Source organism: Empidonax traillii, unplaced genomic scaffold (genome assembly GCF_003031625.1).
Source record: "Empidonax traillii isolate 1590-97213 ecotype Southwest subspecies unplaced genomic scaffold, ASM303162v1 scaffold30:size3273891, whole genome shotgun sequence".
Taxonomy (NCBI): domain Eukaryota; kingdom Metazoa; phylum Chordata; class Aves; order Passeriformes; family Tyrannidae; genus Empidonax; species Empidonax traillii.
Window position 1 is genome coordinate 3,153,756 of NW_020955223.1, and position 20,207 is coordinate 3,173,962.

A 20,207-nucleotide genomic window follows, 5' to 3' on the forward strand; every position below is an offset into this window, starting at 1 on the left:
ATATGTATAACCATTCTGCCAAAAGTGACTGCTGGTCGAACTTCACATAATGGATAAAATTACCTTCTTGACATGAAGAAGGACATGCTGTCCAGTCACTGAATGGAGTCACAATACAGTCCTTTCTACAGGGAAGCAGACAAGGTCTCACAGTTTCAGGTCGAAGGCTTTCAGGGCATCTAAAAGAAAAAAGACAAACATTACCAAATAAACAATCATTCTGCAGTGAAGTGGTGAATCATGAGAGGTACTGAGTGCCTGCAGGCACATGAGGGCAGTGCTAGTTGTCCAGAATTCACCAGGATGGAGCACAGACATAAAAACTATTAGCATTTAAATACCTCTGGTGAAGACAAGCCAAACATGGTGTATTCTGCGCCTGGGGATTTGACTTAAATCATCATTGTTCCTCACCCTCCATGCCAGACTCTGTTCTTGTCAGGGTTATTTTCAAGTTTCCACATAATTATGAAGAAAAGCCACCTCCTTTAGCTTAGCAAAATACAGTTTTAGGTCTCATGACTTTAGCAGAAATATAAACTCTGGAAGGAGGCATATTTAAAATAATGCTGCTAATTCAGGAACAAAGAGGTATAAAGTGACAGTGACTATGAGAGAAACCAGAAAATGATTTGAAACTGCGTGATTAATGAGACTGAGAAAGACTGTCAGAGAAGACAAAAATCCTCACTTGTTTTAGGAAGAGGTTTGATCAGCATATAAAAAGGATTATTGGACTGCCACATATGGGACTCATTACCCAGGTCATTTTCCCCATTCTGTGGGGATTCTGTCCCTTTTCATCAAGGACAAAATACTCTGCTTGATAAGAATGATGCAATAACTCTCATAGAAGTACAAATCTTCAAAATAATTTCAAAACTACTATTGCCCTAAAAGCATACAGACTGGAGACTGTCAGAAGAATATGTAAAGATATAAGAAAAACATCACTTCCATATTTTGGAGCTTTTGCATCATTACAGAAAAACATTACTGTGACTAGCTTCTCCTCTTCTGGCTGCTGGGCAACTGGGACCAGAGAGATGAGACACCAGTTTTATATTTAGATTTCAACAGCTGGGAAAGCTTGGCTTGTGCAAGGCATCTTGCTTGCCAGTCCAAAGGAAATCAAGCAAGTCTAATGGTGAACTATCAAGAAAATATGGTCTCCACAGTCAGTGAAGAACTATGCTTGGGCTCTGTCAGGAGGACAAAAGTTGAGCTGCAGCGTTACAGGAACATATTCTTCAGCAATAACACTTGCTAGTTCATGTTTTCCATCAGTTGTCTCTGCATTTTCCTGTCAATTCACATAAGCTTCTCAATGTATGATCCATTACTAAGAACCAGCATCAACTCCTTGGTGTGCTCTTACAACAGTATCTCCATCCTCTCTCTTCTCTCCCCTTCTGCTACTGTGAAAGACCATGAAATATTATGGCTACAGCAACACAAATCCTCATCAGCTTTCTATAAGCTCTCTTGACATTTTTTAATCAAATTGTGCCTTGTTTCTATGGGATTCATAAAATCAGATTCTATATGCATGGGTGTACTATATATGAACAGGTACACTTTAAAAAAACCCTCTGTTATGAATCATATATGTTCACTATGTTGGTAGAGATTTTCCCCAAGGTGAAAATAAAAAATGTTTCTGAAAAGTATTGAACATTGGCTTACTAATGGCTTTTTTTATATTGTTTTTTTTTCACACTGGCTTTTTCCTTAAAGAATGTGAGGAATTATAAGTGTACAAAAGAGTTTGAAATATACACATTCAACAAAGAATTTAATTGAGAACTTCATCTTTCAGAAGCACTGAACACTATAATTCCTCTTCAGATACTTAGGCAAGGTAATTAGTTCAATTAGAGCACCATTTCTATCCTTTATATTGTTTGTATTTACTATATGTGGCTTAAAGCGAAGTATTGATTTTTTTGCGGTCCTTACTCAAGGTCAAATTAAACAGAAAAGATACATGCTGAAGTCTGTAACTTGTGAGGCAGATAAGGCCAATAATATTGATTGTATCGTACCACAGTAATCCTTTTTATTAAGGGGAGTTTAAAACAAGGTTCCTATTTACATTTTCATGTTAAATGTCTGGGGTTTAAAAATGATTCTGTGATTTTAATGTGACAATTTGAAGCATCAATTGAGATTTTTTCTCATTTCACATGATTAATTTATGAAAGAATAAAACAGCCCTCCTCCAAAAATTTAAGGTCAAATCAAAGGCAGAGACATTAACAGTAGATTTCAGAAGAATGATAAATCATTAGAGGGTTTTGGGTTTTTTTAATGTAAATGCCCTAAAAAAAAGATATAATGATATCATGACTATACAGAACAGCAACTTAATGCAGACACAGAACAGGGTAGATTACTGAATGTGCTGGCATTACTCCTCTTATTTCCATTTTAAAGTAAATTAGGCTTAAGGTCTACTGCAGAATAAAGCAACAAATGGCAAGCATCATGCGAATAGCTGTCTCATGAACTTTCTAAATGACCTCTGATATCAGTTCTTTCAGATTTGAATCTGTCCTGAGCGGGATATATTTACAGACTGCCAATCCATATAAAGATATTATCAAATGCTTTTTACTAGCAGCTAATCCATATTTAACCCTGGTCATACATTAAACTGTAAAATTAAATCACTAGGCCAAAAGGATCACTTAAAAAACTATATATATGGGGGAAAAAAATCACAGAGGTTGTCTAGATAATGTTTAAACTAATGTTTCAAATTAATGCCCAGTCAGGGCATTGGAGGTACCACAAGGATCTTTGGAATGATGCTGCTCTGCATGTCACACACATATCTCATGAACTGTATTTCGACTCAACCTGACAATGGCAAGGAGCCAACTGGATTTAGTCAGCAGTATCACCATTGCAAATACACCCCATAAAAAACAATAGTGAGAAAGGTATCATCTAGTCCTCCTGTTGCACCAGTTTTGTATTTTTAGAAGATGAAGTGTTCACCTGTGAGAACACTCATGAGAAAGAACAGGGTCTTTTTGTCTTTGCATGTAGTTATTGGTGACAAAAATATAAAGCAGCAAAATCCAAAGACAATTATAGCATGAAGATATTTTTAAAGATCTTTACTTTTTTGGGCCCACTTGTCCCACGTTGACTCTCACACAGATGACCTTTCTTGTCTGCATCCCCACGGAACAGGTGGCCTCCCCGTTCCAGCTGGCAGAGGAGTTGAAAGCAGAGACAGACGTGTCCTCTATGCACTGTCCCCACGGGCCGGTTTGCCAGTGATACACAGTGCAAGAGTGCTCGTTACAGCTGCGCATTTCCTGTAGGGCACTGATATTTGGGCACTGTATTCCTCCTGGAACAATAAAAGAGGGCAGAAATTCATTCAGTGGAAGGAGATATTTTTTAACTTTAAAACAACCCCATGAACCCACTTTGAACTCACATTAGTTACACGTTATCAGTTTAAATACATGAAAGAAATGCTGTTCTCCTTTTTCCTCCTCTTCATATGCTCAGTATTGACTTTGACAAATTTTAGTCAACAGACCACACAGAACAGACTGTTCACGGACAGTATTTAAATCTGTACCATAAGGATGCCAAAATAATCATAACTTCTATGACACATTAATGTACTTGGAGTAATCTACAGCCTTACTACTTTGAAGTTCTCTAGAAGGGACTACAAGAGATCACATAAGGACATATGAAGGCTCTAGGCAGAAGAAATGGTTAATTATTCTAGTTATGCATGTGTAAAGACCACTGTTTATGTCTAATTCACAGATCAATTAAAAAGATTTTTGGAGCTCTTGTCCTATCTCCCAGTGGATGCTTATCCATGTTATATAATTACCAAAGAGGATGGCACAGCTGGCAATTTCAGGTCCAGATTGAGATAACAAAGGCTGTTGCAGGTTAAGATTAAAATGCATTGAAGTGTCAATAATTGTGAAGAAAAGCTCAGATAATGCTATCTTTGTTGTGTTTGGTTTCAGATAGTATGCGTAGTCTATAATATTCAAGCACTTCGAGTCACTCTGGCCTCCCAGAGTCCTCCACGAGAAGTGAAGAGGTTTTTCCTATTAGACTTGATCCCAGGCTACTAATGTCCAGCCCTGTGAGTAGACAGCATGTCTGCTAGATACCTGGTGTTACTAGACATACAGAATCTAAGCTTAAGAACTAACTTAAACATTCATGGCCTACAAAGAACAATAGGAGTCCTATTTCCAAATGATGGAAAGGTAGGAAAAACTCTAAATAACATTTCAGCCTTTCCCAAATGACAGGAAAAGTAACAATGACAACTGAAAAAGGAGCTTTTTATTAGTTAATGCAGTGAGCCATATGACTTCTCCAAAAAAGAAATATGTATGCTCACACCAAATGCATGTTGGAGAGTATATTGGACTTTATATCCCAGCACCGAACTTGAGGTTGACTTCCTGCCCTACAGACACGCAAGAAGGAAGGGATTTTAAGCACTCGTTGAGAGAAATTAAACAAACAACTAAATGTAACAAAAGAAACAATGGATGCTTCTAATACTCAACACAATTCAAGTCATTAGCACAAAAATACTTTATATCCCAAGCTGCATTTTAAGGATGACTAGATTTGCAGCAAACATGAGGAAAAGTCCATTCTAATGAAGCCACAACATAAAATCCAAATTCTCACATTTTTCCCTAGAGATATTTCTAACTTCTGTCTTTGGGCTAAAAATATTGATGCAAGCAAGCAACAGTAAACATCATATTAATTGACATGTTTTGCCACAGACTAGCTAATCTTAAATTTTGCAAAAGGGGATTAGAAAAACCTACAAATCTGTGAATGTAATTAAAGAATAACGTCAATCAATTTTCTTTTGTTTCAGAATGGATGCAACTCAAGTCCATCAGAATTGCTTAAAATATGTAACAGTTAGCAAAACATCAAGACAAAGCACCAGATGAATTTCTCTGAAAAAAGCAAATAAAAAACTCCAAATAGTAAAATGAAATTATGTTTACGTAATAAGTTTCAAAAAGTTATGTAGTTAGCATTGTTCAGGGAAGGAAAAAATTTCCAGATAACACCAGCAGATAGGAATATTAGCAAGGAAATTAGGAAAGTGAGTGTGTTTTGAAAAGAAAAAATAAACAGTCACAAATTATTTGTCATGGAATAGAAAATAGACCCATGGGAGAAGTCTAGACAAATTCGCTCAGCAATAGGGTTAAAAAAGGAAAACTGAAAAGGCATAAGGAAGGTTACTAATTATTTTCGTCTGATGTTAACTCAAGAAGAAACACAAGGGAAATATTTAAGGAAATTAATATATTAAAGGGGTGTGTGGGGGGGAAGAAATGTTTCCCCAGAATTGGATGCCACAGACAACAGTTCCTAAGGCATTTGAGAATAAAGTGACAACTTGGGTTCAGTTTTGACAGCTATGCAAGAATGTATATTCAGGGAAAAAAAAAGAGAGTGACATTGACTTGTAAATGAAAAACATTGGGGCATAAATGTCTGCAGCTCAGTGGGAGTTCAGTTCTGTTCAGATTAAACTAAGAATTAAAAGCATGTAAAGATTGAATAAAATGTGGAAATAATATTACTAAAATAAAAACCAACTACTGCTAGTACCAAATACTGTAATATCCACCCCCCCCCCCAACTATTAATTTATAAATCGAAATATCATTCTTTCCAGGAAAACAGCGCTCCCTTGTGCTCACTCAAATTTAAATGGGTACAGAAAAAGCAGAAGTGGTTGGAAAAGTGGCAATTAGAGATGCCTTTTACAACATCCATGTCGGGGTAACGAGATCCTGGCTGCTCGACTTTAGGAGCATATCCCCAAAAGGGGACAGGTTTGACAGAAATATAAAAGTTAATGAGCATCACAGAAAAAAATAAAACAGACATTTGATTTCATCAGAACATGTGAAAAAGGGACATACAATAATAAATATAATCCTTAACAACACATGATCAGATGACAGTAAATAACTGCTTGGCAGTACCAAAAAGACAGACACAGTCAGAACCAAGACTGTTCCACTACTGCAAACATTGACGCTTCCCCACCTGCTGCATCAGTTACACAAACCAAGTAGACTTGTCCTACAATACACAGCAGGACAGGAGACAGAGTGTACCCATGGGAAATGAGAGGTCTGTCTCCAAGTCTTTTCATGGATAGGATTTGAGCCCAGACACCACAATACAGTCAGGAATTTGAGCTGATGGGCTCCTGAAGAAATGGAAAAGCACAGTAACATCCTCTGCTCCAGCTCACCATCACACACAGGTGCCAGGTCACTTTGTAAGTCTTGCCCGAAAATCCAGGTTCCACAGTTCCAAAACTAAGTAATTTTTTTTATTCCAGTTTCATGAGAAAACCCATGTTCTCCAAAACTTATTCTTTAGTGAATGAGCTATTTTGCTGAGAAAACAATTTCTCAGTTCTATGCATTCATATTTAATTACCAAGCACTGTTATTTCAAGCCAGGAAAATACAAAAATTAAAAACTCCTTTGGTCCAGCTATTCCTTACATATCCAGTAAATCAACCTTGCAGATATATGAGAAGGAAGAGCTATAGGTCCTTGACAAACAGAATATCTGAAGAGATGGACAACTGATATTCTATACTATCTAACTCAGTGATGTTTAATAGTTTGTGATATATGAGGTCACACTAAATAGTCCTTCTGGCATTATACTTTGCTAATCTATGAGCATACAACCGCCAGAGTAAGACAGTGCCATAGACACGCATTCTGCCCTAAGAGAATATGTAGAACAAAATTGCCCTTCACTCTCATTTTATTAAATTAAGCTTTTAAATCAGATAATTTTTCTCTTTGCATTTGAATTGTGGAATTTTGTTTGTTTGTTTTTAAATCCTTACTTTTCCAAAATTGGAAACTGATAAAACTTGGACTGTATCCACATTAGCATTATGCTCTCTGACAGTGTCAATCTATGGCAGCGTATAATCAATACAGAATCAATCTGCATAAATACTTCTTACTGAAAAACTATGATTCATTTAGTAATTTTTAGTCTCAGGTTTAGTAGTTAGGTAAAGTAGTCCTAGTGTATACTATTAATTATAAAAGATTTATTGTAAGCAGGAAATAAAAAAAAAAAAGAACAGAAATATTAAACAGAATATAAAACAAAAATAGACAATCTTACATTCAAAAGGATAGGCTGAGATGTATAGGATGGCTTTACTAGTTTTATGCAGAATAACTACAGGATGTATCAGGTAACATCACTGTGTCCTTTGCTGTCATTTTATATTTTGAGACAATGACTTTCCCAAGTTTCTTACTGTACCATGAAGATATATTTGACAGTGACACAAATTAGTGACCACTATAGGCAGGCTCACAGACAGGCAAATTTATAAATCACTTTGCCTTTCAAACCTTCAAGCTGAGGACAATGATCTCAGAAAAGATATCAAAAATGGCTATTGTGACACCCATTTCCACACGGAATCATCTTGCAAACCATAGTAAGTCTTTATCTTGAGAAAAGAGACTCTCTCTCTCCACTGAATGCAAATAAATAAGCCCATCCCAGCTGTGCATGACCACACTGTGCTTGAGGCTCAGCAGCCATGTGGTTTAACCATAAGGAAAAGGTCTTCTGAATGACGAAATGATGATGAGAGGGTGTCATCATCATGAGAGGGTGAGGTCAGCTCCTGGCTCAAGCAGAAGTCAGTGTGGTGCTGGAGGGGCAATTGGTATCCCAGAGCTCATTAGAAAACTTTGTCACTATTGTAATTTACATACAGCTTATATTTTTCCTGTGAACTTATGCTTACCACTGAGGAATTATAATACTACTGAATCATTCCTATTCTAAGTTATCCAAAGAAACTGATTATACTGTGGCAGTTTCCTGGTGGCCACTCATGCTAACTTGATGGTTTCTTCAAACCAATCAGCAGCACAGATAGCTGGGAAATAATAAGGAAAATAATTTCTTGTGTGTGAAATGACGTAGCTCTATTACAGGCAGTCATCTGCCAACATTAACTAGCAAAATGACAGCATTTAGTATTTTTTACTTCAGAGAAGAGAGAAACTGAACAATCACAGCAATACTTAATAAGGAGCCATCTGAGATCCAGATGAAAGAACCTATTTCACATGTACTTACAGATCCTCAAAAATTTCAGTGAGATTTTCATGTTTTAATACCCGAATGAACAAAAATTAGGTGCTTCAGATAGTTTGAGGGTTTGCAGTATTCCTTGTGTATGTAATGCCTGCAATGCTTTGATCTTCTTATGCTTGTGGATTGAATTCTCCCTGATTAGCAGGAAGATGTGTGTGATCAAGGACTTATATTGATAAATGTGGACCCCTTATGTCATCTTAGAAGACAAGTTTAGTCTATATTCATGGATTGGCAACAGCCTTGTAGATTCTTTCATTAATATCCAATCCTGACATATATTAGGAATAGTATATATTTATATTCATATTATATATATACATATTTAGATTTTATATATATTATATATTTATATTATTAGTCCTATTGTGTTCTGAATAAAAACTCTCAGATATCATGGCTGAATTATAGAGAAATTACTATGAAATAGTTTACCAATCCTGGTCTGTCTCTCATAACTACAGTTCTAGGACAGGTTCAAAAATCCAAAAGAAAACATCTGTGGGACTGTTCACCTGAACAGTACTGACAGCTGTTTTCAGAACCCAGTTTTAATGTGTAAATGGAATTATTGGTCTTACATTTATGAGAATTGAGAGTTTTAGTTATACATGCTGCTTACGGAGTTTTCATCTACAGTATTGAGCCTTTTTCCTAAGTTACAAATAGAACTGAGAACTGTATTTTGCCAAAAAATGTTCATGTTCATGTTCTTTTTTATATCAGCAGAATACAGATGTTCAGATATGTGAGTATATTCTTTGCCCCTAGAACATAAAATGAGCTCCCAGTACCAACTACACCAATCAGTGTTTTATGTTTTGGGAACATAGCTGATCTTTGTCATTCAGTTATTTGTCATGTAGCAAATGACTAAAAGGCATAAGAGACATGTGAGGAGAAAGATGACAATAGCTCTAATTCCAGTGAAGCATAAAAAATATCAGTTAAACTGATACATTTTGAATATAATACAAGAAAAGGTGAAAAGTACCTTCCAGCTAGAGAGTTGTAACAATATGCTAAGCTTTGGAATATTTATATACTTCCATTCTCTGGAGTTCGCACAAAGTGCAAAAGAGCACAATAATGAAGAGATCTGTTCAACATGTGAGTGAAGTGCTATAAGCTATATAGACATACCAGCTAAAAAATGCAAGGAATAACCTCATCTCAGAATAGTGGTAAAGAGGTCAAGGTGTGAACAAACTGAAGCATTATAACACCGAGGTAATGAGTTAGCTTTCTCAGCATTAGTTTAAGGATCTTTTCACTACTACCTATGTGTCAGTCTTTGTGATCACTCTGTGCTGATTCTGATCATTGCACAACAAACGTATAAAATTCACATACCTAAAATCCAGGCTACGCTGAATGGTTTTGCTGCATCTGCAGTTTTGTAAATTAACCTAGGTTGTATTAAGTATCAAAGTCAGAATAAAAAGAGTACTTTTTAAGAAGAAGCATAAGAAAGTGGAATAATTTTTTTTAATAACTTTTCACTTCTGTGACATGCTTTTCGGGAGTTTAAATTTCTGCCTCAGTAAAACTGCAAAAGTGTATTGAAAATCTATTGCCTCGACCTACACGGAAAAGCAAGAAGCATGTGAATACATGTTTATTTGAATTAACTGGCTCTTTGTTTCCCTCGAAATGAGTCCATTTGACACACTATGAAAACAAACAAAACGGACAACATAAACCGAATTTTGTTTCTAATTTTAAAAGAGTTTCTACTTTGTTACATAGATCCATCCAAGTAACTTACTATTTGAATCATCTACCAAAATAGAGTTCTGATTGCTTCTTACACTTCTACTAAGGGTTCCTTTCAGGGAAATGCTCTGCTACCATTTTTTTTTTTTTCACAATCACCCAAATTCTGTCAAATACACTGCACACTTTTAGCAACAGTGTTACCTTTGTCTGCATATAGCTGTGTACAGATGTTCTGTTTCGCTGCTCCCATACATTACAGCTTCCACTTTTCAGCTAAATTTTATCTTAATATAAAGTTATAAAATGCTTAACAGTTTTAAAGAAGAACTACCACATGCATTTGATCCTTTATATTGATGGCATTTAAGTTTTCCGTCAGTAATACATATGAGTAAACATCTTCTAAGAACTCCTTGGTGGCTATGTCTCCTGGCTCCCAGTGTTGCACAAGGCATTTTATCAGTTGGAGCCTGGCACACCTGACATTAGAACCATCTTACATATAGAATATATTTACTCTACAGCCCACAACCCTCCCCTCCCTGGCAATTGAAACCAAAACAAAACACATTGTAGGAAGCATGGGAAATCATCAAAGAATAGATATTAGCCCATATCTAAAACCTTTTTCTTCTTCTCCTTTATATTCCAGCTGTCTTCTCTTTGCATGTGCTGCAGAAGGACCATTTGCAAGAATGTAAACCATGTATGAGTGAGGGCTTTCAGGGCAAAACCCAAGTCCTGCTATGAATAAAAATGTTAATGGGGTAACAAAAGTTACACGTAATGGTGCATCAGATAAACCATTTGCAGTATTTAATTTTAGTAGAAAACAAGAAAACCATGTATTTGAAACAGAAATGATAACATTAAGCAGAATAATAAAAAATAGCAACATTAACTGAAATGGGTAAAATAAAATCTCCTCTTTAGAACAGCTTCAGGTATCAGGAGTAACATCAAATAAACATTTAAATAATTTTTCTACATTTAAATAAACCCACAACTCCATCTAATAATTTGCTTCTGTAGATCGAGAAATTACTTTGCTATTACAAAGACAGTTGAGAATTCACAATCAAACCAGAGCCTGCAAGGGAATGCGACCTTACCTTCACCTGCGTACGCTAGAATGGAGCGGGCACGCATCTGCTTCCCTTCTGTGGTTTTGCCGGAGCAGGTGTGTGAGCAGGAGGACCATGCAGACCACATGCTGAGCACACAGTCCTTTGGGCACGGAGCTTCACAGGCAACCGGGATCGGGTAGATGGCATCTCTACACAGCTGTCTGTCAACCTCTTCTCCTGGGAAAAAAAGGCCGGTAGCAGTCCATCATTTGTTAAATTAACTTAAAATGAGCAATCTAGTCCAGATGGACACACAAATAAATTAGATTCTGTTCTTCTATACAAACAAAGTAAATAGACTTTTTATTAAAATTACTTGTCTCCTCTGCCTCGATTCTGGGAGAACTTGCTTAAACCTAGCCTTATTTGATATTCTGATGAAGTGAATGCCAGTCTGGGTGGTCTTGGGACTTTAATTTTGTAATACTCAATTTCACAGAAAATCCGAATGTGAGTAACAGAGTATATTGTACACCTATGGAAAACTGTGTACATAGAAACGCAAGTACAGTAATGGCCTAGTTTTCTTCCATGTTTGTGGGAGAAGGAGAAAAACATCCTAACTTCCAGCTTAGCCAGTTCTGTAACCCACGATTCATCCTTTGAATTGCAGCTATCCATCAAAATATGAAAAGCTGTAGTAGACTGCAGTCAGTGTCATTTGGTTAGAAAGATCTTCATTTGTTACCAAACCAGTGACACATCACTCTTTGTGTCATGGAAGTATAAAATGATCTGTCACATCAAGGTACGCATTTTATTATAATAAAAAGATCCTGGCCGGTATAAGTTGTTTAATGAAATATTAGCTATTGTTTATGTAGCAGGGTTCCTTTCGATTTCAATGAGAAAAATCATGGCAGCACTGTGTCTAAGATCTGTCTGAACAGCACTCCAATCATGAAATGGATAGTTTTGTGAAGTGACATATGATTCCTTGATCAAATAAGTTCATATTCATTAAGTGAGGAATGAATGAAAGACCACATATTCTGGTGTCAATAAATCTCATCATAAATCTTCATGTTGGTGCAGATGATAGAAAAAAATCAACTCAGAAGGCAGAGGTTTGCGTTCACTTTTTAGAATTCTAGCCTTGTTATTAACAAATCAACTAAAGAGAATGTTTGCCAGGAAAAGCATCAGGATTGAGCAGCAGCCCAATACATAATGCCACTTTCAAGGAACTGTGAAAAAGTTGCATCTAAGAGCACACTGGAGTTTTGAGGCCCTGATTACCACCTACAATCAAGGCAGGGAAAGAGCCAGTTCATTTGTAAACATGAAACTTTTAAAAAAAATTTTCTGAAAAGGATAAACTTTCAAAGCATCTGAATGCCTTTTGAGCTATATGATCCTTGCTGTACTAGGGCATAAAAGCCTCCTGTTGCGTTGTATTTTGCCTTCTGAAATACTGTCGAAGCATACTTGATCTTGCCAGGACTTAACAGGAGTGTCTAGAGCATGCACTTTCTAAGATCCATCATGTCAATCCCTTTGTTCTAATAGCCAACGTCAACAAAATAAAGTTTCATCATAATCTCCAAATGAACATAAGTTTTCAATACAACAAAACATTTGTTAGGTATATTAATTAAATACTCTATAATTGAATCATAAATGCATCAGCCACTGTTAATAATTACCAGCTGGATTCGGAAAGCTAATTCAGTGAGAACTGTGCATACTGTAAATGAAGCCAAAGCTCTATAAACACTGCTTTACCCAAGTCTCAAACCAGGTTTTATTGCTTAATAGAATAATAATAATAAAATGATTCAAACACTAATCTAAACAGAAACCACATTTTTTGTCATTCAAGAGTTACAGTCTTAGACTCTCTCAAATAAGAATCTCTGTTAAACTGAGTTCCTGAAACTAGGAGGTTCTTTAATACTTCAGTCATATTATGGTCCCAGAGCTATTAATGACCAAATTCCTTATGAAAGAGGAAAAGATGAGGGCCATCCATCCAATCCTTTTAACCAGGGTCAAATATTTTAGTCATACAGAATATTTAGGCACAACAGAACTGCAAACATCAATCTTCCTTGGCTCTGAAAACCAGGGGAAATCTGCAGCTCATGTTTTTAAAATAACCTGAAGTAGTCATACTCGTCTGAATTATAAAGACCTTTGAGATCAAGTCAGTCTCAACAGCTGTATTTTACCATATTAAAAATAAAAACTTGAGCCTTGCCAAAGGCTTCATAGCTCTCCCACATCAAGTTCTGCTTCCCTCACTGGACTCAGTCTGCATCAATTGCTCCTTCTTTTGTATCACAGGTCACCACACTCTGACACTGGTGCAGGATGGATTCCTTTCTGCTTCCTCAGAACAGAATGTGTCTGGGTTGAAGGACAAGAGACAGAGGAGTGGACTGCAAACATCCTTTCCAAAGAAAAGGAAAAAAAAGCTAGAAAAGGGGTTAACCCCACTCTCAAATTGTTCCATTGTCAGGTAAGACTCTGAGGTAAACCGCTGTGAAACTTTCACACTTGCTACTATTACAGTAAAGTGCAAACATATTGACCTTATTTATAACCTGCTACCTGTTAATTTTAATCTCAAACTAAATTTGGGGCCACAATGAGAAATTCTGTTAAACTAGTTTCAGTCTGAGTTTATATTTCAAACAAAACTAAGCCTTGACCCTCTCCCAGAATCAAACCCTTCTTTTCTCCTTTGCTTTTACAGAGAAACTATTCTAGAGATACGGATCTTACATACTGGCATTTCATTTTTGTCATCTGTCCAATTCTTATCTGATGAATTCAATAGCAGAGAAATGTAGTTGGAAGGAAGGTTTATAATGGGTACTTATCTTCAGTGAAATATTTTTTTAGACTAAATTGTTTCTGACATTTCACTAATGATTTTATGAACAACTTGACCTTTTTTGCCTTCCTCTTTAAAGTGCATAGTGTAGTCAGCTACCAGGAACCTCTCAGCCATAAGCTGGGAACAATGCCAATGTAAAGACTAAAACTATTTAGAAAAAGTCCCCTTTGAAAAAGTTTGCCATGTGTGTAGAAGCAAGTCCAGAGGAGGCCATAAAGGTGATTACAGAGCAGGAGCATGCTTCCTATGAGGAATAGCTGAGAAAATTGGAGTTGTTCAGCCTGGAGAAGAGAAAGCTTTAGTGAGACATTATAGCACCTTCCAGTATTTAAAAAGGGCTAACAAGAAGGCTGGAGAGGGGTTTTTTACAAAAGCATGTAGGGATAGGACAAGGCGTAATGGCTTTAAACTGAAACAGTGTAGGTCTAGATCAGATAAAAGGAAGACATTTTTTATTGTGAAGGTGGTGAGGCACTGGAACAGGTTGTCCAGAGAAGCTGTGGATGTCCCACCTCTAGAAGTGTCCAAGGCCATGTTGGAAGGAGCTCTGAGCAACTTGGTCTAGTGGAAGCTGTCCCTGCCTATAGTGGGGGATGGGGAGCTGGAACTAGATGAACTTTATCCCTTCCAACCCAAACTATTCTATGATGCTGTGATTCTACTTGAATGTTATGGGTATAAATTTATGTTGCACAAGAATTGAAGGCAGAACTCTAAAAACATGACTGAAAGGCCTCTGCCCTGGGTTATTTATACTTTAAATGACAGAATGACAAAAAGTAAAAAGCTGAAAGACGAAAACAGAATATGACATTTCTGTCAAGAGAACTCTTCACCATTTATCAGTTGATTTGTTCTTTAAAATCTGGTATCTAGCAATAGTCCATATTCAGAAACAATGTCTATGTTGTTGAATGATATTTCTCTCTTAGGCAACAGATGCACATTTTGGACTAAAATCTCCAAACTTCACTTAAGGGAGTGACTGTAGGTATAAATGACAGAAAACAAAAGAGGTTTAATTTTTCAAGAATTTAAAATGTCAAAAATTGTGTCAACCTTTCCTGGGATTTTTTTTTACAGATTTACATTAGTGAGGAGTGCTGAGGAGCTAGCATTCCTCAAATTGTTATGCTGGATCCAGCTAGACAATCAGCAAAGCGGGTCACTACATTAAAACCTCCTTGCAGCCACCTTTTTGACATGAAAACCTCCTGTATGTGTGCACACAGGAGAGCCACTATTGAACTACTGAAGGATTTAACTGCTTTAAAACAAACAAACACAAAACACCAACCAGATGAAACCCCCCAAACCTCCTACTGAACAGGCAAAGTTTTACAGATCAGAGAGGGAGTTTGTGAATAGCGTTCCAGAGGAACTGGCTGATAAGACTGTACTCATATCACCAGTTTTGTTTTATTATATTCACAAAGCTGATGTGTTATCTGTGAAAATTTGGTCTAGATGCTGATGGTTGGTCTAGATCAGAGAAGACCCACTTTCTGTGGTTAGTGCAGTTGAATCATATCAGTCCTTTGTGTTTTTCGTCACTTGTGTAAAATGTGTGTGATATTTAAGTTGCTTGTAAAATGATTCAAGAAAGTTCCAATGGGAAGCATTCTTAGAATTGGTATCACTAGAGAGACATGGCAAAGAAATGTTCTTGCTTATGTGCATCTTTTAACATGATGTGCTTCAGTGCACAGTAAAAAATTGCTGTGAAATTTTAACCTGTAGTAAATGAAAAGGTGTTTAATAAAGGAACTTTTTTTTTAAGCCCTAAAATAAGCACTAAAATCGCTGCAAGATTCAACGAAGCACAGAGAACAACTTAAAAAAATGCAACGTAAAATAAAACTGCTGCTGGAGTCATATGCAATAGGACAAGTTTGGTCTCAGTTCTGTGCCAGGAAACCAGCTATTGTTTCTGAAAGGCTGAACAATAAACCAACATAAACTCAGTAAAAAATTGACAATAAAATCACAGTAAATGGGATTAAATCAAGAGAGTGCTCTGAACAGTAATGTCAAACATTATTTTTAATATGCCTGTGTAATCCATAAAAGACAGGAATATCACACTGGTGCCAAAGAAATCTTACAGTTATATTTAAAAGTTCATAAAAGAATTAATGACAGTAACTGAGCCCAAATGCTAAAACTGCAGACTTCAGATTCTGAATTGTATGGTCCAATGTGTCCAAATTTACTATTATATCTTCAACTGTAAGAAACAAAAAGTCTCCCTTAGGTCATTACCTTTTTTTTTGTGGCTCCTTCACCCAGACACAATAGTCTGATTTTAAGTACAAACCACAGAGAATCATTCAAGTGTTTTTAAACCTGCACACTTAAAATGAGGACATAAAGATATAAAGTATGGAAAAGACTAATAGTTCACAGCACTGCACGATCTGCATGTACTGGTTATACATATTAAGGTACATACTGTGTTGCATGTATGTGACTACCTCAGTTATAGGCATCAGTTTCTCAACTGATGCCTCTCTTAGCAGTTTTCTTGTCTTGCCAGCAAAGCTGTAAAGGAGGCATGTGATGTATCATCCATTGGAAAACTGCTGGGCACCTTAAATACTTGGAAAAGCACCCCAGAGCTCAATTTTCAAAGCACTCAAAAACAAAACAGAAATAAAAGTTTTCAACTGCCTTCAGTAATGCCTCCAAGCTTGGAGGCTGCAGGAGAAAAATGCAACTAGCACGATAGCAAAATCTGTGAGCTGTGCTGATTGCCACTGTTTCCTTCCTTTCCTGTACAGAAAAATAATCAACAGGAAAGTCTTGAACTGTCTCTGCTATGGTTTGCAAAGGCTGAAATGGTTGAGACTGTTCTTTATCTTGAATATTCAGCTTCCCACGTGCATTCTTCCCACATGAGGTCCTATATGTATTCTCACACTGATTCCCTCATCAGTCTCACAACGTGTTGAATGACCTCCTCAGCCTGGCTGAGGAGCCAAAGCTGTCTATCAAGAACAAAATATGCATATTTATACTCAAAACTTAGTAAAACCAGGACTGTGCTATGTGCTCAGTCCTGTTCTTCATATGGAACTAACTTTAATCACTCTCTGCAGTTGAAGTCAATAAAGCATATCCTTCTCCACTAACAAGTTGGTATATGATACAATGTTAATTTGTTTTGCATTACTCCTGTAGAGATATACAATGATAGTTCGACTAAAAGAAGTGAAAATGTGGGGATTTTTGTTTGCTTGTTTCTTAATTTTCTTACAATTCTGAAGTGCCTAAATCAGGCCAGAAAAACAGAAAGAAAATCCAACTGTCTCAAAGTTACAGGAATGTCATGACTAGATTGTAACAGTATAGGCAGAGTATTAGTGAGTTTAACTGTCATTATTCTAAATAAAATAAAAAAACAACTTCAAGAAAATCACTAAATAAGAAAACTTACAAACTTATCAAATTGTGCAATTCCATACTAGATTTTAAATAATAATAACCTTGTCTATGCATTGGATGATTAGTCTAACGAAAGATGCAAGTTCTTTATATTACAGAACAGCTATCAAATTTATCAAAAAACCCACATCTGTCATGTGCTAGGACACCCTATTTCTACAAATGAGCAGATGGCAATCAACCACTAGGATAAACTAAAATTATTTTTAAATTTCTAATACTTTTGCATTTCTTTCAAATTACTAATTGATTACCCATCCCCAAAATTCACCACGAAAGGAAAAATCTTGCCTGCCTATCATGAATTGCATGTAAGTTAATGCCACAGCTAATTAACTTTTCCTTCCAAACCTCATTGCTCCAGCAGTAGTGTGGATTTTTCTTACTAAAATGATCAGAAGATATAGAGAACTACGTTGTCAACTATGCATAGTAAAAAGTGGGGGCCCATAATACTTTCATTCAAATTTTGCCCTTTTGCATAATCAGACACTTGCAATGTGTCTTCTACTTTTTTTTTTTTTTTTTTTTTTTTTTTTTTTTTTTTTTTTTTTTTTTTTTTTTTTTTTTTTTTTTTTTTTTTTTTTTTTTTTTTTTTTTTTTTTTTTTTTTTTTTTTTTTTTTTTTTTTTTTTTTTTTTTTTTTTTTTTTTTACAGTTCTGTCTTGTTGTTTGTTTGGTTTTCCCTATACAGAAGGAACTCTCTGAGGAATGCTGCCTTTCTCAGAGAATGTCTCTAACTAAAATGCATACACAACTGCAAAAGGCTGACCCAGATTTTTCAGTAGGGAGAATTTAGAAGTTAATCTCTGAAAACCTAATCAAATAAGCCACAGAAAGGGGAAACAATAATATTTACATGCAATTCATCATTTACCATCTAGTTTAGCTCAACAATCTTAAGAGTATTTGGAGGGGGAAAAAAGCAGCACATGCAGCAGTACCTGACTGACAGAACAATTTTTGCTCTTGAATCAGTTCAATACCTGCATATAGCACATACTTTGATAGACAATAGGAAACTTTCTTATTAATCCCACTAGCCTTCATATCATCTTGATGGTATTTATTCATATCTCTCCAAAGTCTGTCAATGTAAGCTTTAATGTTAGTAAAATGGCAATGCCTTTGAAAACCGCAGCAACCTTAGTAATTATTTTCTCTTATGGTTCCTTAGTGACCAGCTATCAAAAATATCTCTCTATGAGGTAGGTTGATAAATTCTCAACATTTGAAATAATTTTTAACCTCTCTAATTGAACATAAAGCCACATTAATTACAATTTATGACCTCAGTATATTCTACTTCATTGACTGCTACGTTTTTCAACAAACATAATGTGAAAGGATGGTGTATTTTCCCCTCATGTGAGCCTTATCTAGTGAAGTTTCTGCATTCATTTCTAATGCTTAGGTGCCTAGCTGGTAGCTCCAAGTGTTAAATCAGTTGATGATTCCCTAATCACAAGGCTTTCTCTCAATTGCTTTTGCTAAGTAGTATTTGCATTTAATTAAGTACATCTTAATTAGTTTATGGTTAATATTCTTGAAGTCCTTTTCTTCTAAGAAGCCTAAGTAGAAATGGCAGTGATTTCAGTGAAGACAAATACACTGGGTATTCACATCTGTTCATTTTATAAAAATAATAGAGAGTTGGTCAAATAGTTTAATGATATGAAAACACTGTAGGATTGTTAATTGTTTGATTTGGTGATTTGTGTGTGCAAATTTACTGTGGTTTTAGTTTCAATGCAGTATCATACAGTCTATTCCTTACTAGAACAAAATGATAAACTTGATATTTTGGCCACTTTAAAAAAACATAATGAATCTCATAAACTTGTGGATGTATTTATTTTTTTAAAATGAGAGATTTGCTAGAACAAGCACATTGTATTTCCTCTTATTTATATCTTTACCATGACAGCACACACAAATCAGTGACACAGAGAAAGAGTCACTGACTACTCTGCTTTCACTATGCAAATGCTGGAAGATATGAATATCTTTTAAAATATAATACTAAATTTTAAAATGTGACTTTAGCTTTTTGTTTTTTTAAGCAAACCTTTGTGATGACAAATGCTTGATAATGACAGGAACTAATAATATACAAAACAAAAATGGCTGGAGCTTAGAAACCCACCATATCCAATGTTTTTCCAATCAAAGATAACAGCATGTCAACACACTTAAGAAAACATCATGATCTTTTTAAGGTTTTCTATTCCTTAATGAGATGAAACATCACATTTTACAAGGAATAACTTCTTGTTGATAGCTATGTGCAATTTTCTTCTTTCTTCATATATTCGCCTTATGGGAAAAGAAATTTTGATGAGTGGGATGACAGTGGCTTCAAGAACTCCCACATTCATGCAGAAATCTAATTTCAACAATAACACTTGAATACTTCTGCTCCTACCCTGTAACCAAACCAGTAAATGCTACTGCTACAGCTCAGTTATAGCTTACAGAGTAGCAAGTGTTTGCTCACCTTCCCCACAACACAGCATACGACCGGCTGTGTAGAAAGAACGCAGATGCAGGTAAGCCCTTGCAAGTGGTTTACAGGAAAGCTAAGAGTGTGAAAGCTATTCTGCTACAGAGGTAAGACAGTTCTAGCTACAAGTTTCTTCCCTGTCTTTAAGCTCATCCAAAGTTTCAAACAAGCAAATTTCAAGAAAACTAAGTCACTGCTAAAAAATCCAGGTTAGTATTTCTCAATGCTTCAGGTAAAGCTTTGCACTATATACAAAACAGTTACAGGAATGACCAAAAACAAAGTAACACTCCATAACTTGAAATAATGACAACAATAAAGGGACAACTCTGACGCAAAAATTAGGAACCTATTTTAAAGATGGATATTT

The 20,207-nt window shown here is 35.9% G+C and overlaps 1 protein-coding gene across 1 annotated transcript in view; it reads right to left on the reverse strand.

The window, feature by feature from the left end:
• The window catches only part of THSD7A (thrombospondin type 1 domain containing 7A), a 120,160-nt gene that overhangs the window by 60,606 nt on the left and 39,347 nt on the right, over positions 1-20,207 (reverse strand). Inside the window, exons 8-10 of the mRNA XM_027911107.1 lie at positions 11,035-11,226; positions 3,130-3,364; positions 64-179 (exon numbers count right to left, since the gene is read on the reverse strand). Of these exons, the coding sequence (XP_027766908.1) occupies positions 64-179; positions 3,130-3,364; positions 11,035-11,226 (543 nt within the window). The remainder of the gene's footprint in view (positions 1-63; positions 180-3,129; positions 3,365-11,034; positions 11,227-20,207) is intronic.